Source organism: Ambystoma mexicanum, chromosome 2q, assembly GCF_040938575.1.
Source record: "Ambystoma mexicanum isolate Mex_15411 chromosome 2q, UKY_AmexF1_1, whole genome shotgun sequence".
Lineage (NCBI taxonomy): Eukaryota > Metazoa > Chordata > Amphibia > Caudata > Ambystomatidae > Ambystoma > Ambystoma mexicanum.
In genome coordinates, this window is record NC_090924.1 from 745,475,734 (window position 1) to 745,497,285 (window position 21,552).

At 46.8% G+C, this 21,552-nt stretch overlaps 1 protein-coding gene across 1 annotated transcript in view; it reads left to right on the forward strand.

Annotated features, from left to right (window-relative positions):
* The window catches only part of UBE3C (ubiquitin protein ligase E3C), a 2,658,557-nt gene that overhangs the window by 2,176,201 nt on the left and 460,804 nt on the right, over positions 1-21,552 (forward strand). The window contains exon 19 of the mRNA XM_069647972.1: positions 4,371-4,618. Within this exon, the coding sequence (XP_069504073.1) occupies positions 4,371-4,618 (248 nt within the window). The remainder of the gene's footprint in view (positions 1-4,370; positions 4,619-21,552) is intronic.

Consider the following 21,552-nt stretch of genomic DNA (forward strand, 5'->3'; position numbering starts at 1 on the left):
AGCCCATATTAAGGTGGATAGACGACCTCATGTAAAAGTTAAATTGTTTTGGCATTCAGGAAACACAAAAGAGGTCCAAGCCTTAATTGATACCGGGGCGGAGGCCTCTTTGATACATGGAAACCCTTCCAGGTTTAAAGGAAAACATTTTATGACTACGGGTTTGGGAGGTAAGGAAACCTCGGCAGTCAAAACAGAAATGGACATGAAAATTGTTCACTTAAAAAGAGACACATATCAAGTGCTGATTGTTCCCCTTGCTGAATATATTATTGGATTTGATATTTTTGAAGGATTGACCCTCGGATTAGGAGGTAAGATTTATCAATTTGGGGTTAGTGCTTTCCTTTGTACAAATCGTACAATGTACCTTAGCAAGAGCCAAACGGCTACCCTGCTGTACCTCCTCATACGTTTACTACATCTTGCCATTTATACTGCTGCCATAACTATGCACCCTACAAAAAATGCACCTTGTCTGACCACAGAAAGAAACATCAGGCTTCGAGCCAGACTACCCTGCCGCTACGAGACCATCTGCCATGACAAGAGACCCACCTCACAACACCCTAAAACTTGCCCTACCCAAACTACACCCTGCTATAACTCCACCCAACCTAAACTTATCCCTATAACAATCCAGGACACACCCAACACTACTACTGTATCCGGAGCCTTGATCAACGCTAGATCCCTAGTGGCCCATGCCACAGAAATAGCAGACACCTTATCCACAAACAACCTCAACCTCCTAGCAATCACCGAATCATGGCTGCACGAAGCAGCAGGCCCAGCACTTTCAATAGCCATTCCAGAAAACTACCAAATAATCAGAATGGACAGGCCCAATAACAGAGGTGGTGGCCTGGCCATCATAGCCAAAACGAACCTCGAGCTAAAACCACTGCCTCAATCACCTCTCAAATCTTGCGAGCTCCTCACAGCCAAATTGCCTTTCTCCAACTGCAGTACCTTAACAATGTATCTAATCTATAGGCCACCTGGCCCCATTGGCTCATTCGAGGCAAACCTATCCAGCCTCCTAGCCAACAACATAAAAGACATCTCCCAAATACTATTGCTAGGCGACTTGAACCTCGAGTTGAATGACCCAGATGACAAACCAGCACAAGCTATAGCCAACATGCTAGATGAACACGGCCTAATCCAAAGAGTGCTTACCCCTACCCACAATAAAGGTAGGACCTTGGACTGGATCGCCACCCTGAACTGCGATACCATCATCACCGAAACCACTCCCCGACACTGGACAGACCATCACCTCACTGACTTCACATTATCACTCAATAAAGAAGTCAGCAAAGAAAAAATCATGGCACCACCACTGCCCACTAGAGCAAAAAAATATATAACCCCTGACAACCTCTTACCACTACTACTGCCAACCCTCAATGCTCTTCCAGACATCTTAAATCCAGAGTGCCTAATAGAAAGTTGCAACAATGCCATAAAGAAAGGAATAGACATCATTGCCCCTCTTAAACTGCAAAAGAGCAAACAACAAGCCCACCTGAACGCCTGGTTCACCCCCCATCTGAAAGAACTTAGAATGTGTAAAAGGAAACTAGAAACTCAATGGCGCAATACCCCTACAGAAGAGAACAAATTACAACTTAAACTTTTCGCTAATAACTACAAAAAAGAAATCCTACTCATAAAAAAGAACCTTTTCAACGAAAGAATCAAAAAATCCAGCTCCAACACCAGGGAACTATTTGCTATACTAAGAGAACAAGAATCCCCCATACCTCAACCAGATAACATAAAGACAAAATATGGTGCACCAGTTTCCAAAACGCCCTAACTAATCAAATCAATACTCTCCAAACTAAAATCGCACTAAGAAAAGACTCCCTCACCACTAATGAATCATCTCCCAGTAACCACGCTAAAATAACTAACCCACCAGGCCCGAATCTCTTCAGGTTCCCTAAAATATCTATCCCAGAAACAGAAAGAGTTATAGCCTCACTTAAACCATCCAACTGCAAAGGCGACAACTGCCCTTGCCAGATAATCAAGGATGCTGCCAGGGACCTAGCTCCCTTTATAACCAAACTGATCAACGCATCCTTCTCTTCCAACTCCATACCAAGCAATCTCAAAGAATCCTGGGTTTTGCCTCTCCTTAAGAAACAAACCCTAGAACCTGCTATTACCCTCAATTACAGGCCCATCACCACGGTGCCGTTCCTGTTAAAGATCATAGACAGAGTAGCATACCTGCAAATCCAGCAATATCTTGAAACTCACAAACTACTAGGCGCCCGCCAATCGGGTTTCAGACCACAGCACGGTACTGAGACAGCCCTAATCGACCTAATCGACCTTAAAACCCAGATCAACGAGATTAACGACAAAGGAAACACCGCCATTCTACTCCTCCTTGACCTGTCAGCAGCGTTCGACCTAGTGGATCACACAGTGATGTGCAAACACCGGGCCTCGGGTGCCCACTTCTCGAAAGAGGCCATAGCTTGGATCCAATCATTTTTGGACAATCGAACTATGAGGGTCTTCTCCACACTAGCCTCAGCAGACCCCATCAAAATAACCTCCGGGGTACCCCAGGGCTCCTGTGTCTCCCCCACCCTCTACAACATCTGTACCAAGCCCTTATTTGACAAGTTGGACAGACTGGGTGTCTCATACACTAATTATGCAGATGACACCCAGATCCTCATACCCCTTTCGGGCAACTTCGACTCCGATACGGCCTTGGTAAACAAAATATATCTCATCATTCAGGCATGGACAACCTCAGGCTTATGCCTGAATGATGAGAAAACCGAAATCCTGCTCGTCAGATCCAACGCCAATCTAAAAATACTCAGCCCCAACTACAAGCCTTTCAACATTGATGGCAACACCATCACAGTGGCCAAAACAGTGAAAACGTTAGGCTTTCATCTAGATTCAGCCATGTCACTAAAAAAACAAGTTAACTCAGTAGCATCCTCTACCGCCTACACATGCAAGCTAATCAGGGCAAGCAGAGCTTTCCTCACCCAAGCTAGCTGCATCATCATCGCCATTGCCCTTATACTCTTCAGACTTGATTATTGTAATGCCATGTACCTAGGAGCCAACAAATACATAACCGACAAACTACAGACACTACAAAATAACGCACTCAGAACAGCCCTTAACCTACCATCCAAAGAACACATCTCCAACAAAAGGAGAGAACACAAATGGCTCAAAATCTGTCACTGCATCTCACTCAAAATGGCATCACTCCCCTTCAAATGCTTAAATGCTTAGAATAGCAAAAAAAACTCCACCCGCCCCACCAGATTGATTAACTCTTACTGCCTGCAGGTACCCAAATTCAGACAAAAGAAAACCGGCGGCAGCAGTTTCCCTGTCCTGGCAGCCCACTACTTTCAGAATGTTTTGCCTCCTTTATCACAATGTACAATTACAGAAGTGAGTATGGTTTCCTTTTCGTGCAAGACATTTGTGGCTAAAACGGAACAAACAGGGCTGGGTTATGCTTGTAAATTGGCAGGATGTGCTGTTATGGTAGTTTTCTTTGCTACTGTGCAAATGACCACCGTAGCTGTCTTAACACTCCAAGCATTGTTTTTGTAGAGGCTATTTTTGACCCTGCCCAGCGTGGCAGCCTGTCCGTGGTGGGTGAAAAGGAAACGGGCCAAATAGAGGGGGGTAAAAAGAAAGAGTGGGAAAAATCATGGAGCAGAAAACATACAGACTTAACTCATAGCAATTCCGGAAATTGGAGTGATTGTTGGGATGAATGTATAGTTTTCAGGCTTTGGATCAGAAGAAAATGTACTCAAAAGGGACGAGAGCTTCCCTTGTTGCCCAGGAGAACTTTCATGAATGCCATTGCTAGTTTTGGATGTGGGATGTCCTTCAAATGTGCTCAAGAGTTCCTGTGGCATCTACTAACCAGATACCCATATTGGATCCCCTCCTGCACATGGCCGGAGAGAAATCTGGTAAAACTGAGCCTATTGACGGAGGTGTCAGAGCCAGGAATTTTCTGTGTGTGGGATGATTGCTGGGGGACACGAAAGGAGAGTTTGACAAAAGGATGCACCTGCTCCTTGCCATACCAGTTTGGCCTTGTGTCAATAAAACATCTGCAGTCCTTTTATAGAGCCTTATAATGGATCAGCAATCCTATTGAATTGGTTTTTTGGTAACATGCCTTAATGTAAGCACCCTTTTATATTTCTTTTGTTACTGTTGATATGGATTAAAGGGAGTGTTTCAATAAAATTAAATAGGTTGTGTTTCTGTTCTTTTATTCATACTTCTATTTCCCCTATGTTCACCATTCAAGTAGCAGCTTGACTATTTTGTGTTTTCTTGTTCTTTAGAGCCTGATTTGAAAAAGAGAATTCGAGTTCATTTATTGAATGCACATGGTCTGGATGAGGCTGGTATTGATGGTGGTGGAATTTTCAGAGAGTTTCTCAATGAGCTTCTTAAATCTGGGTTCAACCCTAATCAAGGATTTTTTAAGACCACAAATGAAGGGCTGCTGTACCCCAATCCAGCAGCACAGATGCTTGTCGGTGATTCCTTTGCAAGGCATTACTATTTCCTTGGAAGAATGCTGGGAAAGGTAAGGGGAGTTTTATAATCGATAATTCACTGTCCAAGCACAGTAAAGTTAGAAACAAATCTTACAGCAATCATATTTATTTCATAAATAGAGCATTTTTCATTCCTCTTAATGGAACGGATTCACCTCAGTTATGTCATTTGTAAGTGATAACTCATATTTGTCACTTCATCTAAAAATGATTTATCCTAAGCACACTTCTTGCAAATAACTCATGCCTTCATTCACACATGTGTGCGCTATATCAATTACAATATATTTAACCCAATAAATCATGTCATTGTGTGAAAATGTAATAAATCGTATTGGTCGGTTTGTCTGCAATAGTCTGTGTGCTGTTATTTATTTACTTCTGTAAGGCCGATACTTCACCTGAAATGGCATTAGAGTATTGTACAAAAAAGGTTTGTGCTTAAGATTTAAAACCTATAGTCTGTGAATTTGAGAGATATTCAAATATAATCTTAGCCACCTAAAAGGTCAAGCATTAGCAACAAGGTAGAGTATAGATTTAAGTTTGGATGTTCATTGTGGAACTGTTCTGTCTCTTATGCTGAGTCATTGGCGCCGGCATTGATGTTAAAAGTACAAATTGATGTCAAAAGCACATTGTTGCAGCCCCACGGTTCGAGACAAGGCGGATAACGGCGTGGAAAAGAGGGATATAAAGTGCCCCCCAAATGTAAGAAAGATCAAGTTGTGGAGGTGAAACTACATAGAAGCATAGCCCCACAAGTTCCCTAACCGCAGCTTCCTTTTTCTGTGAGACCATACACTACTAACAGGATGGCCACTCTGTGTTTTGAATGCTTTTTTCCCTACAATAATTCTCATGTCGCTACAGAAAACAGTGTTTAAACTGTGTAAGGACTGCAAGTGCCAGATGTTGATGTCAGTTTGGCACTTTCTTTAAAATAAAGTAAAAAAAACAAAAAAAAAAAGAATCACAAGAGGGCAGCCATGTCACAAGTACATAGTATCACAGTCAATGCAGCATTACAATTACAATACATATGTTACACAGTGAATAGCAGATCAAGGCGTGGACGCGGGGGAGAAGTCACTGTCAGAGATAATATGACCCAGGTAGCTTCTGAATGGAGCCCAGATGTCTTTAGGGTGGCAAGTCATAGATACAGTCAATACATATTGTTCTTCACATTCATTAACCATTGTGCGATCACAAAGACAGTTTTCCATATGGGGTGCATGCATAGTCTTCCAGCATTTCAAAATGCAGCGTTTCGCAACTATACATGTTTCATTGAATAAGCGACGGGTGGTCTCAGCCACCTTGCCAATGTTCCCAAACAGGTATTTCAACGGGGAAGGCGGTGCAGGGACTGATGTACTCTTTTCAAGGATATCTGCAACTGCACCCCAAAATGTAGCTATCAACGGACATGCCCAATTCATATGGTAGGCACCTGCATTTGGTGCATCACACTTCAAACATTTTCCGGTACAACCGTCCGCAAACTTAGCCAATTTAGCAGGGGTGTAGTGGAGTTGGTTAAGGATTTTGAACTGTATTAATCGTAACCCCGAGTTCAAGGAGACATTTTTGGTGAGTTGACACCATCTGAGCCATTGCTCCTCACTCAATGTAACGTCCAGATCAGTTTCCCAAGTTGTTTTAATAGTATTATGTGAGCTAGAGTGTCATTGAACTAGGACATACAGGGTAGAAACTCCCTTCCTCACCCCACTAGTCGCTGTGCATTCGTGAGTATTAGGCTCCATAGGGAACATGGGCCACTTAGCTGCAAACGCGGCCCATATGCAGTAGTATTGAAGTTGTTTAAGTGGCCCACCCGCCACCGTATTTACAAAATCACTTAAACACACATATGTACCCCTGGGGAACATATCGCACATTTTCATTTGTTTGGCCGGGTCCCATGCCATTTGCAAAGTTCTATCATATGTGGGGGTAATTCCGGGGAAATCCCAAAGTGGAATCTATGGGTCATAATGAACCACCACCCCAATCCTTTTGTAGATTTTAGACCATGCATGTGTAGTAGTGCTTACAGGGTCAAACTCACAGGGGTCTTTATGATCCGGACTGAAAATAACAGATCGAAGATCAGAAATGGATGCAGCGTATTTCTCAATAGGGATATACGTGGCTGTGTCGTCTGGGTCGAACCAGTGTTTAGCAAACTGGGCCTGTGCTACCAAGTAGTATAACTCCGAAGCCCGGGGCCGCAGTACCATTGGTCGAATATGGCTCAACCAGTTAAATCCATTTCATCCTCGCAGTCCCTCCACCCCATACTAATGAAGTAGCTAATGACTGTAGTTTCACGAAGAAAGGCTTTCCTGGCCAGATGGGAATATTACCAAAATAGTAGAGTAGTTTGGGGAGGATCACCATTTTGAGAAGCGCCACTCGGCCATACAAAGAGATAGGGAGCTTAGTCCACTGATGACGCTTAGGCGTTAGTTTTTGCAAAAATGTGTTGTGGTTGTCTGCGTAGAGAGTGCATATATCATTGGACACAACTACACTCAGGTAACGGACCCGCACAGGGGACCATTTTAAACCGCTAATATTGGATACATTGTGCGTGGCCGGGGTGAGTGGGAACAATTCATATTTGGAGACATTGATCCTGTATCCAGAGTAACTCACGAACCTGTGCATGCCAGCCATAATTAGTTCCAATTTAACATCAGGATCCCGATCATAGAGCAGAGTATCGTCCGCATATAGGGATATTCTCTGTGGGGATCCCGTCATCCTAATGCCTAATGCGCATGGTTTTTCCAGACGAACTCTGCCATAGGCTCGATTGTAAGGGCAAACAATATGTGGGAGAAGGGGCAACCCTGTCTGGTACCCCTGCCCAGGGCGAAAAGAGAAGATAAGAGTATGATTAGTGAGAACTCTCGCTTCTGGGTCGGTGTAGAGTAGCCATACACTCTTGATAAAGTGTGTCCCCAAGCCAAAACATTTAAGTACTGAAAACAGATAGGCCCACGACACCGAATCAAGAGCTTTTTCAACATCTAGAGCCGCAATGGCTGCATTTGCCTTAGGGTTAATCTGCGCCTTCACTCTGAACAACCTTCGAAGATTTAGGGCTGTGGAACGCGTAGGAATGAATCCCGCCTGATCAGGGTGCACCAAAATGGGCATATATGGGAGGAGCCCGGTAACTAGAATTTTGGCAAAGATTTTTGCATCAGTGTTGATTAGGGAGAAGGGTCTGAATGAGGACATATTATGTGCAGCGCGTCAGGGCTTGTGGAGCACTGTTAATACAGTCTCACACATAGAGGCCGGGAGTGTGCCACAGTCCATGGCCTCCTCTCACACTTTCAATAGGATAGGAGCCAGCTTGTCGTGAAATGTTTTGTATAGCATAGCTCCCAGGCCGTACGAGCCGGGGGCCTTCCCAGACGTTAAGGCCTTCATGGCATTAGTTATCTCTTCTAGTGTGATGGACAAATCTAATGTGAATTGAGCATCAGAGGAAAGAACCGGGAGTCCGAGCCCCTGCAGATAGTCGGATATTACTTCGACACTCCTTTCATCACGGTTAGAGTATAGTGTCTTGCAAAACTGAGTAAATGTGGCATTAATGTCTTCCTCCCGATTCACCACCTCCCCCTGCATTGTCTGAACACTTGCTATGGGGTTATGATAACTTCAGCTTTAGGCATATTAGTGAGACATTTTCCTGCTTTGTTACTCTCACCACATCGACGGGCTCGAATTGGAGTTACCACGTATTGGACCTCTCTATCAGCCAATTTATGGAAGTCTCCCAGTAATCTATGAATATTGGAAAGGGTCTCTTTACTATGTGTAGGGCTATGGTCTAGTTCACGCAATGATAATTGGGACTCCACGTGGCCTAGTTCTTCTCTAACTGACGACAGCAATCCGGTAGTCTTAACCATAATAATATCCCGAACCCACACCTTGAATGTCTCCCACAGTATCTTATGAGATCCCACTGAGCCTTCATTAATATCAAAACATTCCTCTATCTCCACATGAAGAGATTCACACACATTAGGATCCTTAAGGATTTCAGGGGGCATCCTCCAACGCCTGGCTTGTGGGGGAGAACCCCACAGCACCATGCTAAGGGACACAGGGGAATGGTCTGAAAGAGTGCAGGGATGTATATTGCACGTGTACACTGCACCCGAAAGGGAGGAGCTAAGAAGCCAATAGTCTATACGAGATTCCGAATCGTGGACAGAGGAGTTGTACATGTAACATTTGTCTAATGGATGGAGCATGCGCCAAGCATCTATCAGGGGGTCTGCAGCATTATTTGCTGCAAAGTGGTTGCAGCCCTCATAAGCCTACGGGACCCGTGGAAGATCTATCTAGCGTTGTATCAAGGATAGTATTGAATTCCCCTCCCCACAATATCAGTGTGTTGTCCAGTGGAATGAGCATGTCCAACACCATCCGTTAAAACTCTGGAGCGTCCACATTTGGTCCATAAGTGTTAACTAGTATCACAGAGCAGCCGGCTATCTCCACCCATACCAGTACAAATCTACTCTGTACATCTATTTTGCTGTTCAAATATCAGAACCCAAGTGATGGGTGAATCAAAGTGAGAACCCCCCTGGACTGTGCTGAATACTCTGTATAATATCGTAGTAAGCCCCAGCGTGCTTTGAAGCCGATAGTTGCGCTTTTTAGTGTGTGTGTCTCCTGAAGCATTAGTATCTCTGTGGGCTGTGTCTTGTTACATATGCAGCCACCTTCCTGGCCTTAGCCGGGTTGTTTAGCCCCCACACATTCCAGGAGAGCAGCTTGATTGTCAATCCTCCACTCGCATGCGTGTTGCCTGCCACCTATGACCGCAATCTTTATCGTATGAATGACATATACCAATACGTCGGACACCATCTGCAACGACATGACTCTCTGATTTTAAACTTTTAACAACCCCAACTGGCCCCAGCATAAAGCCGGGGGTAGAACATCTTAATGTCCCCCCTCCAACCCCACCCGCATCATCAACCCCAACATGATGATGACATCCCTTTTTAAACTTGCAGAACGTTCCGCAGGTGCGTATGTTGAGGCTCACAACTGCCGCAGTTGGACGCATCACATCCGGTAACATTCAACAGTTTTAGTTCAGTGCCACCCAGACACATTATTTTCATGTCGCAAAAAAGAGAAAGGATATTGTGTTCAGCTTTGATTAATCAGCAGGGTCTCTCCTGTCCACATCAGGTTGTGGAAGCCTGTTTTGGTCCCGCCCATGTTCCTGTGGTGGTAGTGGGAATGAAGCCTCTATATAATTCATAGCTGCTGCCGGGTGTTCAAAAAAGTGCGCTCGGCCGCCATGCTGTATTTGCAGCTTTGCCGGGAAGATCAGTGCATACGGGACTAGTCGCAGTTGTCGTTTAACTTGCTCGTACGATCTCCTCTGGGCTTGTACTCTTGCAGCGAATTCCGGATAGATGTGAATATTGTCCCTGCCATGATGGAGGGGCCCCTTTTCCCGCGCCAGGCGGAGAACTGCATCCCTGTCCCTGTAGTTCAGGAGTTTAGCATGGTTCAGGGGCTGGGGCATCCAGGTTTAGGCACTGGGGCTAGAGTGTGGTGGGCCCTATCCACAAGGATGTGTTCTGAGAAGGCAGCAACGCTAAACGGGGATTTCAGAAGTGCCTCAACATGCGGGTTCCATGGGGCCCTTGCAGGAGGATTCCACCACCCCCACTATACGGATATTATTCCTCCTGGACCTGTATTCCAGATCCTCGCACTTGCCGCGTAGTTTGCCCACCTCCCCCTTAGTAGAGTAATGTCCTGGGTGTTTGGTGCTTATCCTGGCCTCAGCCTCCGTCATTCGTGCACTCTCCTTAACTAGGCGAGCCTTCAGCGATCCAATGGTGGAGAAGATGTCATCGAGTTTTATTGACTGACAGAAACCCACTTTGCATGGTGGCCAAGAGGTGGTCATCTCTAGAAGTGTAAGCAGATGACGTCGGGGGGATTGTCCGGTGGTGGTGGTGGTGGTGGTGGTGGCATGGTGGCAGGGACTTGGCTATTTGTAAAGGAGTTCATTGGTCCTATTTTCTTCTTCCTGGCGCCGGCGCCCTTTGTCATCGCCAAGGTAGTGGAGTATTCATGTTGCACAGCACTCAGTGCGTTAAATAAGGGTAACTGCGTGTAGAGGTGCCAGGGCTGTGTCGGAGTTGAGTGCGCACTTGCAGCTTAGCTGTGTGCGTGTAGGCGGCACAGATCTCTTCCGTGTTGGTCTATTCATACATTGAGCTTCAATGGTGTGTATGTGCCACAGTAGTCCACTAGGCCCTTGATGGGATGACGCAGACAGGGGTGGACTGGAATGGGATCCCTGCTTCGGTGAAGGACCTTGCCAATGGAGCAGAGCCAGTGGTATCAGATCAGTGTCCAGATTGGCAGCTAGGGGACATCACAACGTGGCCCTGGAGCCCACCCATTGTGCCAGAGGCAATAGTGTCCAGAACAAGTATATTGCAATTTGCGTATTTCCGGTACCCCGCAGGTGATATTATGTAAAAGTAGGATATTCAACACAGCTTCACAATATGCACAATCGGAGAGTCTCACAGGAGAGTCTCACAGTCGCCAGCCGTATCAAGTGGTATTGTTCATTCCTCTATGGCTCTTCCAGTGCTGTAAGTTTGTATATGTACCGCTTCTTCAAGGAATGGCCTGTGTTCTTCCACATTCCACAGGATAATCTACCAACCTATGTGATAGATAAGAAGTGGGATCAGTATATACTCGGTCTTCCCTAATAGCATTTGGGGTCTCACTAAATCGTGAACGCGTGCAGCAGTCCAGATGGCGGTTCCCTGATATCCCCACCACTTGTAGTGTCATTATGGGGTGTCGCAGGGTCCCTCCTCCACTCCCTGGTGGTGTAGTTATTGCATGGAATACCACTATGGTGCAACGCTGTTAATGTTCATCCGTGTTACAGCCTGGCCTGTTGAGGGGTAGTGAAGCAGTGCCGCCCGCAGTTTCCACCGTTTAGCTCCACGTGGGACGAGAGAGACAGGTTTAGGCTTCTCCCGTATCTATTGATGTTCGGGTTATAATGAGGGGACGCTGGGGACCAATGTTATGGCCTCTGCTCCCCAACCCAGGCTGTGCGTCAGGGTTTAAATGTGCCCTTACCAGGTAATCAGCAGGGAGTCCCGTGTGATAGGCAGGACCGGGTCAATGGGTGAGGTGTGGGGGCATCTGTTCCCCTTCGGGGGCCGTGATCCAACGTAGCACGGAACTCTTCTGGAAGGGTCCAGCGGCCGAGGCACTCACTCGTGGCTGGGGAGATCTCTCCCCACCCCCCAAAGCAGGATAATTGGGCCAGGAATGACCCGCGATGAGCAGGGAGACACCCGCACACCCCAGAGAAGTGAAGATTCATCTTGTTTCCCCCAGATCCAGGGTCCGACCGATTCCAGCGTGGCAGGGTCAGGCATCAACAGTAGGAGACCGCTCCTTCTCCACAGGTCGCGTCGCTGCCAGTCATGCAGATGGTCGGGCGGGCACAAGGAGTGTTCAGGATTTCCCAGCCTGGGGCAATGCGCTGCAGCATAACGTAACATATGGGTGTCCAATTCCGCAACATCTGCATCGGATGATAGATTGGCGGTACTTGCACGTTGCGGTCAAGTCGCCTCCCTTCCTCCGCGGGGCACCGTGTAACCTGCCTGTGGCAGCTCCAGGTACGGGGATCAGGAAAGGCGGATGCCGTACCAGGAGATTTCATAGTGCAAGGAGAAGAAACACATCCGAGCACTGAATATCGGCAGCATAAGCTCCTCCCCCCACATGGCCCAACTGCGTTGTTCACGCTGCGTGTGATTTGGTGCAATTGTTGAACCGATAGGGCTCGTCTTTCCACAGGTATTTCACCTTACAGTAAAGGCAAAATCTAAATGGAGTCCTGTCCATAGCGCAGGATTGTGCTAGCGACGACAAACCCAAAGGAACAAAGGGGAAAAGGAAAGGCATTCTTGAAAAGAATATATGACCACCCCGACCACACTCTCCCTACTGTAAAGGCCGGCCAGAGGGCCTGGCCACGTGGTCGGCAGCGCCGAACAGATCAACAGCCGTCGAAATTCCATCTTCGGCGGTGGCACAGGAATCAGCCATCGAAGGGAGTAACTAATAACGCAATTATGAAGAGTTCCGCATTAAGGCGACCAGATAGCTGGGCGGAGAAAAAAAAACTATCTGAGGGACCTGGATGCGTGAGGGATTTTGGGTACACTACACATCACGTTAGGCATGGGTGTGCCAGTGTGGGAGTGGAATTTTTGTGGAGCTCGTCCTCAGCTCTCGTTGCTTCCCTCCATCGTGGAAATTGTGCGGCACGAATATCTCAGCCCAGCAACATCGGAACGGGCTGATGTTTCGTTCGGGTTGTCTGCAACACATCCCACGTGTAATTTAAGCTGAATTACATGGTTGGGTGACTCCGAACAGGATATTTTGGAAGAACGGATTTTCAGCCGGAGCGGAGCTATACAGCTAGGCTGCCATCTCGTGTGCGTGCATCAGCGCCTCCACCCCCTCCCCAGTTTGGCACTTTTTAAAAGTCTGTGCAGTGGAAGGCTCAGAGGGAGTGGGTGGCACAAACATTTATGGTCCTGCACAAACCCAATAACGGGCAGGTCTCCAATTGGAAGGGACCTGCCGATCACAAAGGCTCATCTCGCTGCCCACAGTAGTGCTGTGGCCATCCTCCACTTGCAGGTACACACGGAACATGCATCAGCCGGATGCTAGGGCCATATCTGCCTCTTCAGGACAGGCGGCACAAGCACAACTCCAAGCAGGTCTGTCCCCACTCCAAAATCAATTCAGCAGGATGCTCTGCAACTCCCAGTGGTTCCATAGATTGCAGGATTTCGGTATATGGCCTGGGAGCACTGCAGCCTCTTTTTGGTGGAACACAATATTTTAAATGCATTACCTCACACCTGAACACATGTAGATGACGTCTACATTCCAAATTGTCATCCATTTCTCCAATTCTACCTTTGCATAAAGCATGATATAAATAACCAATTAAACACATTTGTAAAATCCTCCTTCTACTATTGTCTCAAAAGCTATTAACTTGTTCCTCCATCCGTCCCATGATGTGTATTCCTCAGTGTCTTTCCGAAACTATTGGCACTGTTCTTCGCTCAACCCAAAGCATTCTTTTCAGTTTTCAAGTACCCTAATTTTTCCTTTACTGCATAATTCCCTCATAGATCACAGACCCCCCATCTCCATCCATCTGAAAAACTCTTCAACTTTTGAGCCCGGTGAGAATTCTGGATCGACAAATATTAGAGTCAAAGTAAAGGAGGTTGTTTTGTATTTGGCCACTACCTAATTCCAGTACTTGCTGGTTTCTTGCATCGATGGGGAAGGTCATGCCCCCCTTTTGACAGTCCCATATCTAAATAATGTCTCCCAAACAAGAATCTTCTCTAGAATCCTCCATATTAATCTACAGGTTTGCACCTGCAACAACTTTTAAATGCTACTATAGCCTTGTAAAATCCACCTAATGTAGGGACTCAAATCTCAGTTCCTTCTAGAATTCATTAAAATATTACAGCTAATGTGAGAGCCTTATTGGATTTTGAACATTTTATATTGCTTTTGATTTAATTGCTTCCTCTTATATTCCTACTAGTAATACTGAAATGTTTGGACAGGGTGTGGTCCTTTTAAAGCTGTGCATTTCCTCAACCCATGAAAAATCGTACGCGGTCCACTAGTCAGATCCTTAAAAATTCGGTAAAGAAACCCTGAATATTTAACCGAACAGGACCGCTCTAATTTATTAGGAACATTTATTCTGAGATACTTTATCTAGCCCTCTCGCCAATAAAAGAGAAACCTTGTTTTCATTCCCGGTATTGTTTACGTGGTATCCAAAATGTTCAAGGGAAAGGATTTGGCATAGTTAACTTCGGACCCTGCAATGTGGTAAAACTAATGGAGATCCCTATTTCCAGCAGAGTGTTCTCTTTATCGGACATCATTAAAATTAAGTTGTCTTCTAACTCCCCTGCACTTATGCCTTAAATCCTAACTTTGTCACTCACCTTCTGTACTAATGCCTCCATATCCGGAAAGGAGCAAGTAGGCATACCTGCTACACCCACCTACCAAGTTTCAGTGCTCCTGATCTGGCAACATTTATCTTCATCCTGCCGGATGACCTGACCCCTAGTCTAGGCCTGTCAGAAACCACTACCCAGTTACCTTCCACCTAGACAATCCAATGCTTTCTTAGTGTCTGTTGACAGCTTGATTCTAGGACAAAAGTTAATTTAGGACTGTTTCACAGAGTGCACCGACTGGGGAACACAATTCAAGACCAAGAATAATGTTGAGATAAGCAATTTTATTTTTTTAATTATTTTTTATTGTGAAATTTGATCAAAAATGGTATCTTATACACAAAGATTTTACAAATTAATACAGTGCAGATAAAAGCAAAAGTTTGATTTTATGCACATCATTTTACAAATTAATATATTAAAGCTAAAATAAGATAAAACATTCCACAGTTCACACATAATCTAAAAAACCAGCCCTTTCATAGCTGATCAGAACACTAAAGTTAACTATATACGTTTAACTCCTTTAGCATTTGAACCACAGCATAAGTAAAAAATAGTTAGATCCGGCAGACAGACTGAAAGTACAAGATCATTGTCATTACAAAAAAACCGACACAAGTGTGTTGTATCCGCCAGGACTGGTCATTATACTAGAAGGTGGTGAAGGGTTTCTGGCTTTCGGCAAGATTACAATATGTACAAGTATTATTCATTCCCTCTCGTATCACAGATCGAGCATATCGAATTTCACCTGTTGGCAAAACTTTCAAACGGAATCTCAAGCACCACTACCCAGTTAACTCCTAGCTAGACAATCCAATGCCATTTAAGTGTCTTTTGATAGCTTGATTCTAGGCCAAAAGTTAATTTAGGACCGTCACAGAGTGCACCAAGTGGGGAACACAACTCAAGACCAAGAATAACATTGAAATAAGCAATTTTATTTAAGGTTCTAAAGGGCATAACATGGTTTGGAGGATAAGCGTAGGAATAACTCCGAGTGGGAGGGGTATCATTTCAGAAACTAAAAAACAGCTTGTTACAGGGGTTCCCCGCCTTTTTCTGATTACTCTTGTGTGTTTAAGCCTCACACTCTTGGGTGTTAGTCCTTCGTTTTGTGACAACCCATGTGGAGGGTTAGGGGGGTAAAGGTTCAATATTCCCCATAATTATCAGCAATAGAATCCTTGTGTGCACACACATTTTAGTCATGTGCGTAACTGATTGATATGGTCAGGGACTTTCAGCTACTATGTAAGCAAGCATAGTGGACCAGTGCCTACATCAAAGAAAGTTTAGGTATTCTAAAGATGTGCCTCCCCTCTTCAAGGGCTTTGTGCACTCAGTGACAAAGACTGTCTCCTTAAGTGACACACGGGCCCTGGCCACACACAGAAGAGTTTTTTTTGCCTACTGTACGGTCTCTGCTATATGTTAAGGTATAACCCCACATTCATAGTCAGCTTGACAAAATCATATGTCAAGCAAAGCCTCCAGTGACCTAATTTGGGACTAGGACGGTTAGCTTGCAATGCTTAACACCCCCTAGGGGACAGGGTAAGTGGGATCCCTCTGGAGGTGACTCAACCCCCTCTTAGGGGACAGAGGAGCCCAGTGAGGAACTCAAAGTACCATCCATCCACCCCCAGAGAACACCTTTATGGGGTATGCAGGGACTAACGTATTTCAGAACCCTTTTACAATTGCTGGATCGACCTCTGACCCAAACCTCTTTCATGGAAGAAAGAGTAACAGAGGAAAAACCTGCCTCCAGGAGGCATGTCAAGAAGAGAAATCATCAGGGAGGAGAATCCGTGCAGCTTGCAGAGTTTAATTGCACAGCAGCTTACATTGGGAGGAGAGACGCTCAGAGAGACATAACACCAGATGCGGCATCACACCTGGAGGCCCACACTGGGACAGTGCAACACGGCCCAGTGCCAGACGTGGCGTCTCACCCAGAGATCGGCACTGGGAGACTGCAAAGTAGCCCAGCATGCGAGCTACTGGAGTGTGGGGTGTGGCAGCCTGAGCGCAAACGAAGTATCTCTGTGGGTAAATGCAGACCCCGGAGGAGGAGCTGCCCACAAACTCCCGCACCGAGCAAGCAGGAACCAGGAAGAGAAGCGCACCACCGTGGAATACAGTTGAGGAGACGTGTAAGCTCCTCCCCAGCGAGATCACAGGCAGTCGGCCTACATAGACCTACGAGGGAGCATTGCTCCACATACACAGGTACGCAGTGGCTACCGAGGAACAGGAGGCGGGCAGCAAGGCCAGAGGTGGAAGCCCGAGTTTGGGGGGAGACCTAGAGAAGCCTCAGAGTTGGGAGAAAAACCGAAAGAAGCCACGATATGAGGAAGAGACATAGAAGTACCAGAGTGGGAAGGGAAGCCAAAAAGGGCCCTACTGTGGGGAAGAAACAGATAAACCCCAGAGTGGGGAGGGAAAAACCAAAAGAAGCCCCAGTGTGGGTAAGACACCGAGAAGCCCCAGAGTGGGGAAAGAAACAGCAAAAAGCTCCAGAATGGAAAGTGAAGCCTGGTATGGGTGAAAGAACCAAGAGGCCCAGAATGGGAAAAGAGACAGAGCAAAGCCCCGGTGTGGGGAAATGAACTGAGGCGCCAGAGTGGGAAATGAGCAAGAGAGAACCCCACAGTGGGGGAGGAAGAAACTGAAAGAATGATAGACTGTGGGAAAGGGAAATAAGAAATTCTCCCCGAATGGAAAAGGATTGCGAGAGACACAAGTTTCCAGGGGAACCAGAGAGACCCAGCTACCCAGCTGGAACCCCTGGACAGCACTCCAGCCTTACAAAAACAATATGGTCTTGGACTGTCTTCATAGGCAAGGGCCTACAATAATTAGAGACAGACATGAGGTTCAGAAGGGAGCTCAAAGTATGTCTTGATTTTTTTTTCTTTCTTTTGATCACTATGGAGATTAAGTAAGTTAGAATAGGTTTTCCTCAAACGAGGACTTCATTTTATGTTTGACTACCTTGACGCTATGACGAGCACACCTTTTGACCTTCATTTTTATAAAGTAGGGCTTGTTATCACAGACTCGGGGAACGATTAGGTTCTTTTGAATTAGAAGAGAGAATAAAATGTTTGAAAAATATGCCTCCTTGTCTGTCTCGTGATTTTTACTTACCACACAGCCCATTTCCCCCCTAAACATAAGACTGTATTTCACAGAATAATTGAAATCTAGGTCATGGTGAGTCTATTAAATCAGACGGCGAGTCATGACCTATGATTTAACTTAAACGGGCAACTGTAAAAAAAACATTCTAATGGACTCCTTCCTTCCATGGATTCCGCATCTATTATAGCCATCTCCCAGCGCCAGCTGCCGCTTGGAAATTTAGAGTTTTGTTTGTTTTTATGAAAGTCTTGCTTCATTTCTTGTATTTGGCAAGATGCTGAATCTGACAAGGTATTTTGGGTTCAAACCCTGTGTGGATTGTGGGCGCTAAATGTCAGTGTTGGACCTGCACTGCGTATGCCTTTACTGCCTTGATGAAGGCCACAACATGCAAGACTGCGTGTCGTGCCAGTCAATGCACCCGAAGGCACTCCAAGAATGTGAACAAAGCTGTTCACCTTTCTTCACAACGAGAGAAGGGGATAAGCGGACCTGCTTGAGGTCGCTGGGCGTGAACCACGGAACTGTGGAGCGGTCCTCCGTCCAGAAGGAAAAAAAGAAGCAGCATCACCTCTAGAGGTCGAGGTCACCCAGCTGTTCTTCTCTGATTTACTTGTCTTTGTCCTTGAAGAAAAGGAACCACCACTCCAAGGAAGCCTGTGAGGCAGAAGCCCCGCAGTTACCTTTTCCATCCAAATCCTCTCTATCAGAGGAATGGGAGGCTTTCCGTTTGTAGATGCTCAACATCTTCGCCAAGGTCCCGTTGCAAGTGGCTCCGGTCCTGATGCCTGCAACCACGTTGCCGTCGGCTCTGGCTTTATCCGAGCCGACAGATCCCACTGCGCTTGGCGGAGCCGTCAGGAAGTCTTCAGGGCAACTCAACAAGATTGCGAGAAAGGGACCCACTGTTCTGTCTTCGGAAGTCGGTCCAGACACTTATGGTCACGGTCTGACAGTGCCGGTTTCGCTAAAGAGTTTTTTTCCGCTCACACGAAGGGCATATATGTCACATTTGGAGGACATTTATGATGACGAGGATGATGTCCCTTTTGGTCTGGAGCTCATCCACCCCAGGGAGGTGATATAGTTCCCAGAGGAGTTTTACAGAGGACAGCCTTTCTTGGTGGACCTGGCACCTCAATGTGGTACCTGCTGCCATCACTTACAAACCAGCACCTGATGACAAAGGCAGTCGACAATCTTGGGCTGTCGGCCCCACGTGAGGCCATAGGTCTATGACCTGTGTGACATTCTGGCTGCGGGTCCTAAGTAGGAGACCTTGCTGCCTTTCAATCAGACAGTAGAGGGGCCCGTGGTGGAACTGTAGGCCAAACGGGTGTCTGTTCTCACAGTGGACCATGACCTGGCCAAGAAGCACAGGTTGGCCCCTTTGGACCCCTTGTTCATCGCTGGCCACACTTCTCCAGAGGGTTTGGTAGTGCAGGCTGCTTTGGTGAACCTCAAATCCACAACTTTTCCATCTTTGCCCCCGGATAGAGAGACCAAGCAGTTGGATGCGTGCGTCAGGAAGATGTTTGGCTCCTCAAGCCTAGTTCTCTGGTGCGTCAACACCTCTTGTGCATTGGTCAAATTCTCCTTTGGTCTCTGGTCAGTGTTAACCGGGGCGGCGGAGCACATCCCAGAAGGGGAAATGGATATTTTTCTTGTCATTGTTACAGATGGCAAGAAGTCTTCCTGTCAGATTTTGCAGTCTGGTCTGGACACTGCAGACTGCGTCGCTGGGACGATGGCTATGAGCACAGAGTTGAGGTGCTATTCTTGGCTGAGTGCATCAGGGTCTGCTACTGACATCCAGGAGAAGCTCCTGTTCATGCCCTTTGAAGGCATGAACTTGTTTGGCATCGAGGCTGACGAGTCGCTCCAAGAGCTCCAGGCCTCTAAGGCGACAGCCAAGTTGTTTGGCCTGGCTGTGCATCAACAACATTCAGCGGGCAGGAGCATGGCATTTTGTCTCTTTGCCCCTTATGCCAGTCTTCCTCAGGCACGCAAGGACAATGCCATCCCTCCATGGGTAGGGGATGTGGTGCGCCTAGAGGAGGTGCTTCCTCCTCAGTGCCCTCTACAACCCCCAGCATGAAGCCTCTGTCAAGAAGACTTCCGGCATTCATCCCCTCTGGTGGGTAGGATATTTCCATTTGGAGAGGAATAGGGAAATACCACCTGAGATGCCTTTGCTTTGCAGGTCATACAGCAGGGAGACTGCCTCCCCTTTCTTTGCCTCTCACCCACCAGGCCACCCCACTTACCAGCAACCCTTGCCTCTGGAATCTCTCCTGCTGAAGGAGATTAGTCAGTTCCTGGCAAAAGGGGCCATATAAATTGGATCCTGCTCAGAACGAGGCAGGGGTTGGTACTCAACTTACTTCCTGGTGCCGATCTGCAGTGTCTGGACATGTACTTATGCAAAGACAATTTCAAGATGGTCACTCTAGTCCAGATCCTCCAGGCCCTGGACATGGATGACTGGATAGTTTCCCTAGATCTCTTGGATGCTTACATTAATGTGGCTGTCCACAAGAAGCCCAGGAAGTATCTGAAATTCAAAGTGGGGAACTGTCATTACCAGTTCAAAGACCTTCTTTTCGGTCTTTCTTCGGCTCCCAGGGTTTTCACCAAGCTGCTAGCAGTCGTGGTGACTGGCCTCAGGAAGGAAGGCATTCATGTATTTCCCTATCTGGATTAGCTCATTCATCAATTATAGTGTCTCCACATCTGTACTGACATGCAGCCTGACAGCTTGGGCATCTCCCTGAACTACAAGAAGTTGCAGGTTTCGCCATCCCAGTCTCTCAGATTCATCAGGGTTGTCTTGGACACCCGCCTGGGTCGGGGTTTCCCACCCGAGGACAGAGTGGCAAACATCTTCAAAATGGTCCAAGTTTTCCAACCGCAGCAGACGGTTCCACCCTCAGCTTTTCTGTGCTTGTGGTTGTTACAGTGGCTCCTGAGCTCTCAAGTGTCTCAGTTTTAGGGACAGAATTCAGACTTTTTTCAGGTTTTGGAGAGTGTGTTCAGAGACCTTCAATGGTGGTATGTGAAAGACAACCTCCTGAAGAGGTCTGTTTTCCATCAACCCTGGCCACAAGTGACCCTAGTCACGGATGTGTGCCTGAACGGCTCGGGCGCTTGCCTACAAAATCTGAAGGTAAGCAGCCTGTGGTCCCCATCGGAGTGCTGGGAGCAAATCAATCTGCTGGAGCTGAGGGCGATCAGGCTGGCCCTAGTCGCTTCTCTTCCCTCTGTCAAGGGCAAGACGGTACTGGTCCTGTCGGAAAATACTGTAGCCATGCATTTCGCAACAAGAGGGGTGGCATGGGCTCCTTGGCACTGTGGAGAGAAGCAATGTGTTTGTGGTTCTGTGCTCTGTAGAACAGCCTGTCTCTGAATGTGGCACACCTGGCCGGCAAAGAGAACACTCTAGCAGATACACTGAGCAGGCAGTCCTCAACCTCCCATGCATAGGAACTCTGCCAGAACGTTCAGGGGAATTTCTCCCTTTGGGGTACTCCCCAGGTGGACCTCTTCGCTTCCAGTGTAAACAAGAAGCGCAGATGTTTCTGCTCCAGGGAATTTCCTCAAAAAGCTGTTTTGGGAGGACAACCTGACAGTCGAATGGCGCTTCGACCTGCTCTGTGTTCCTGCCGATA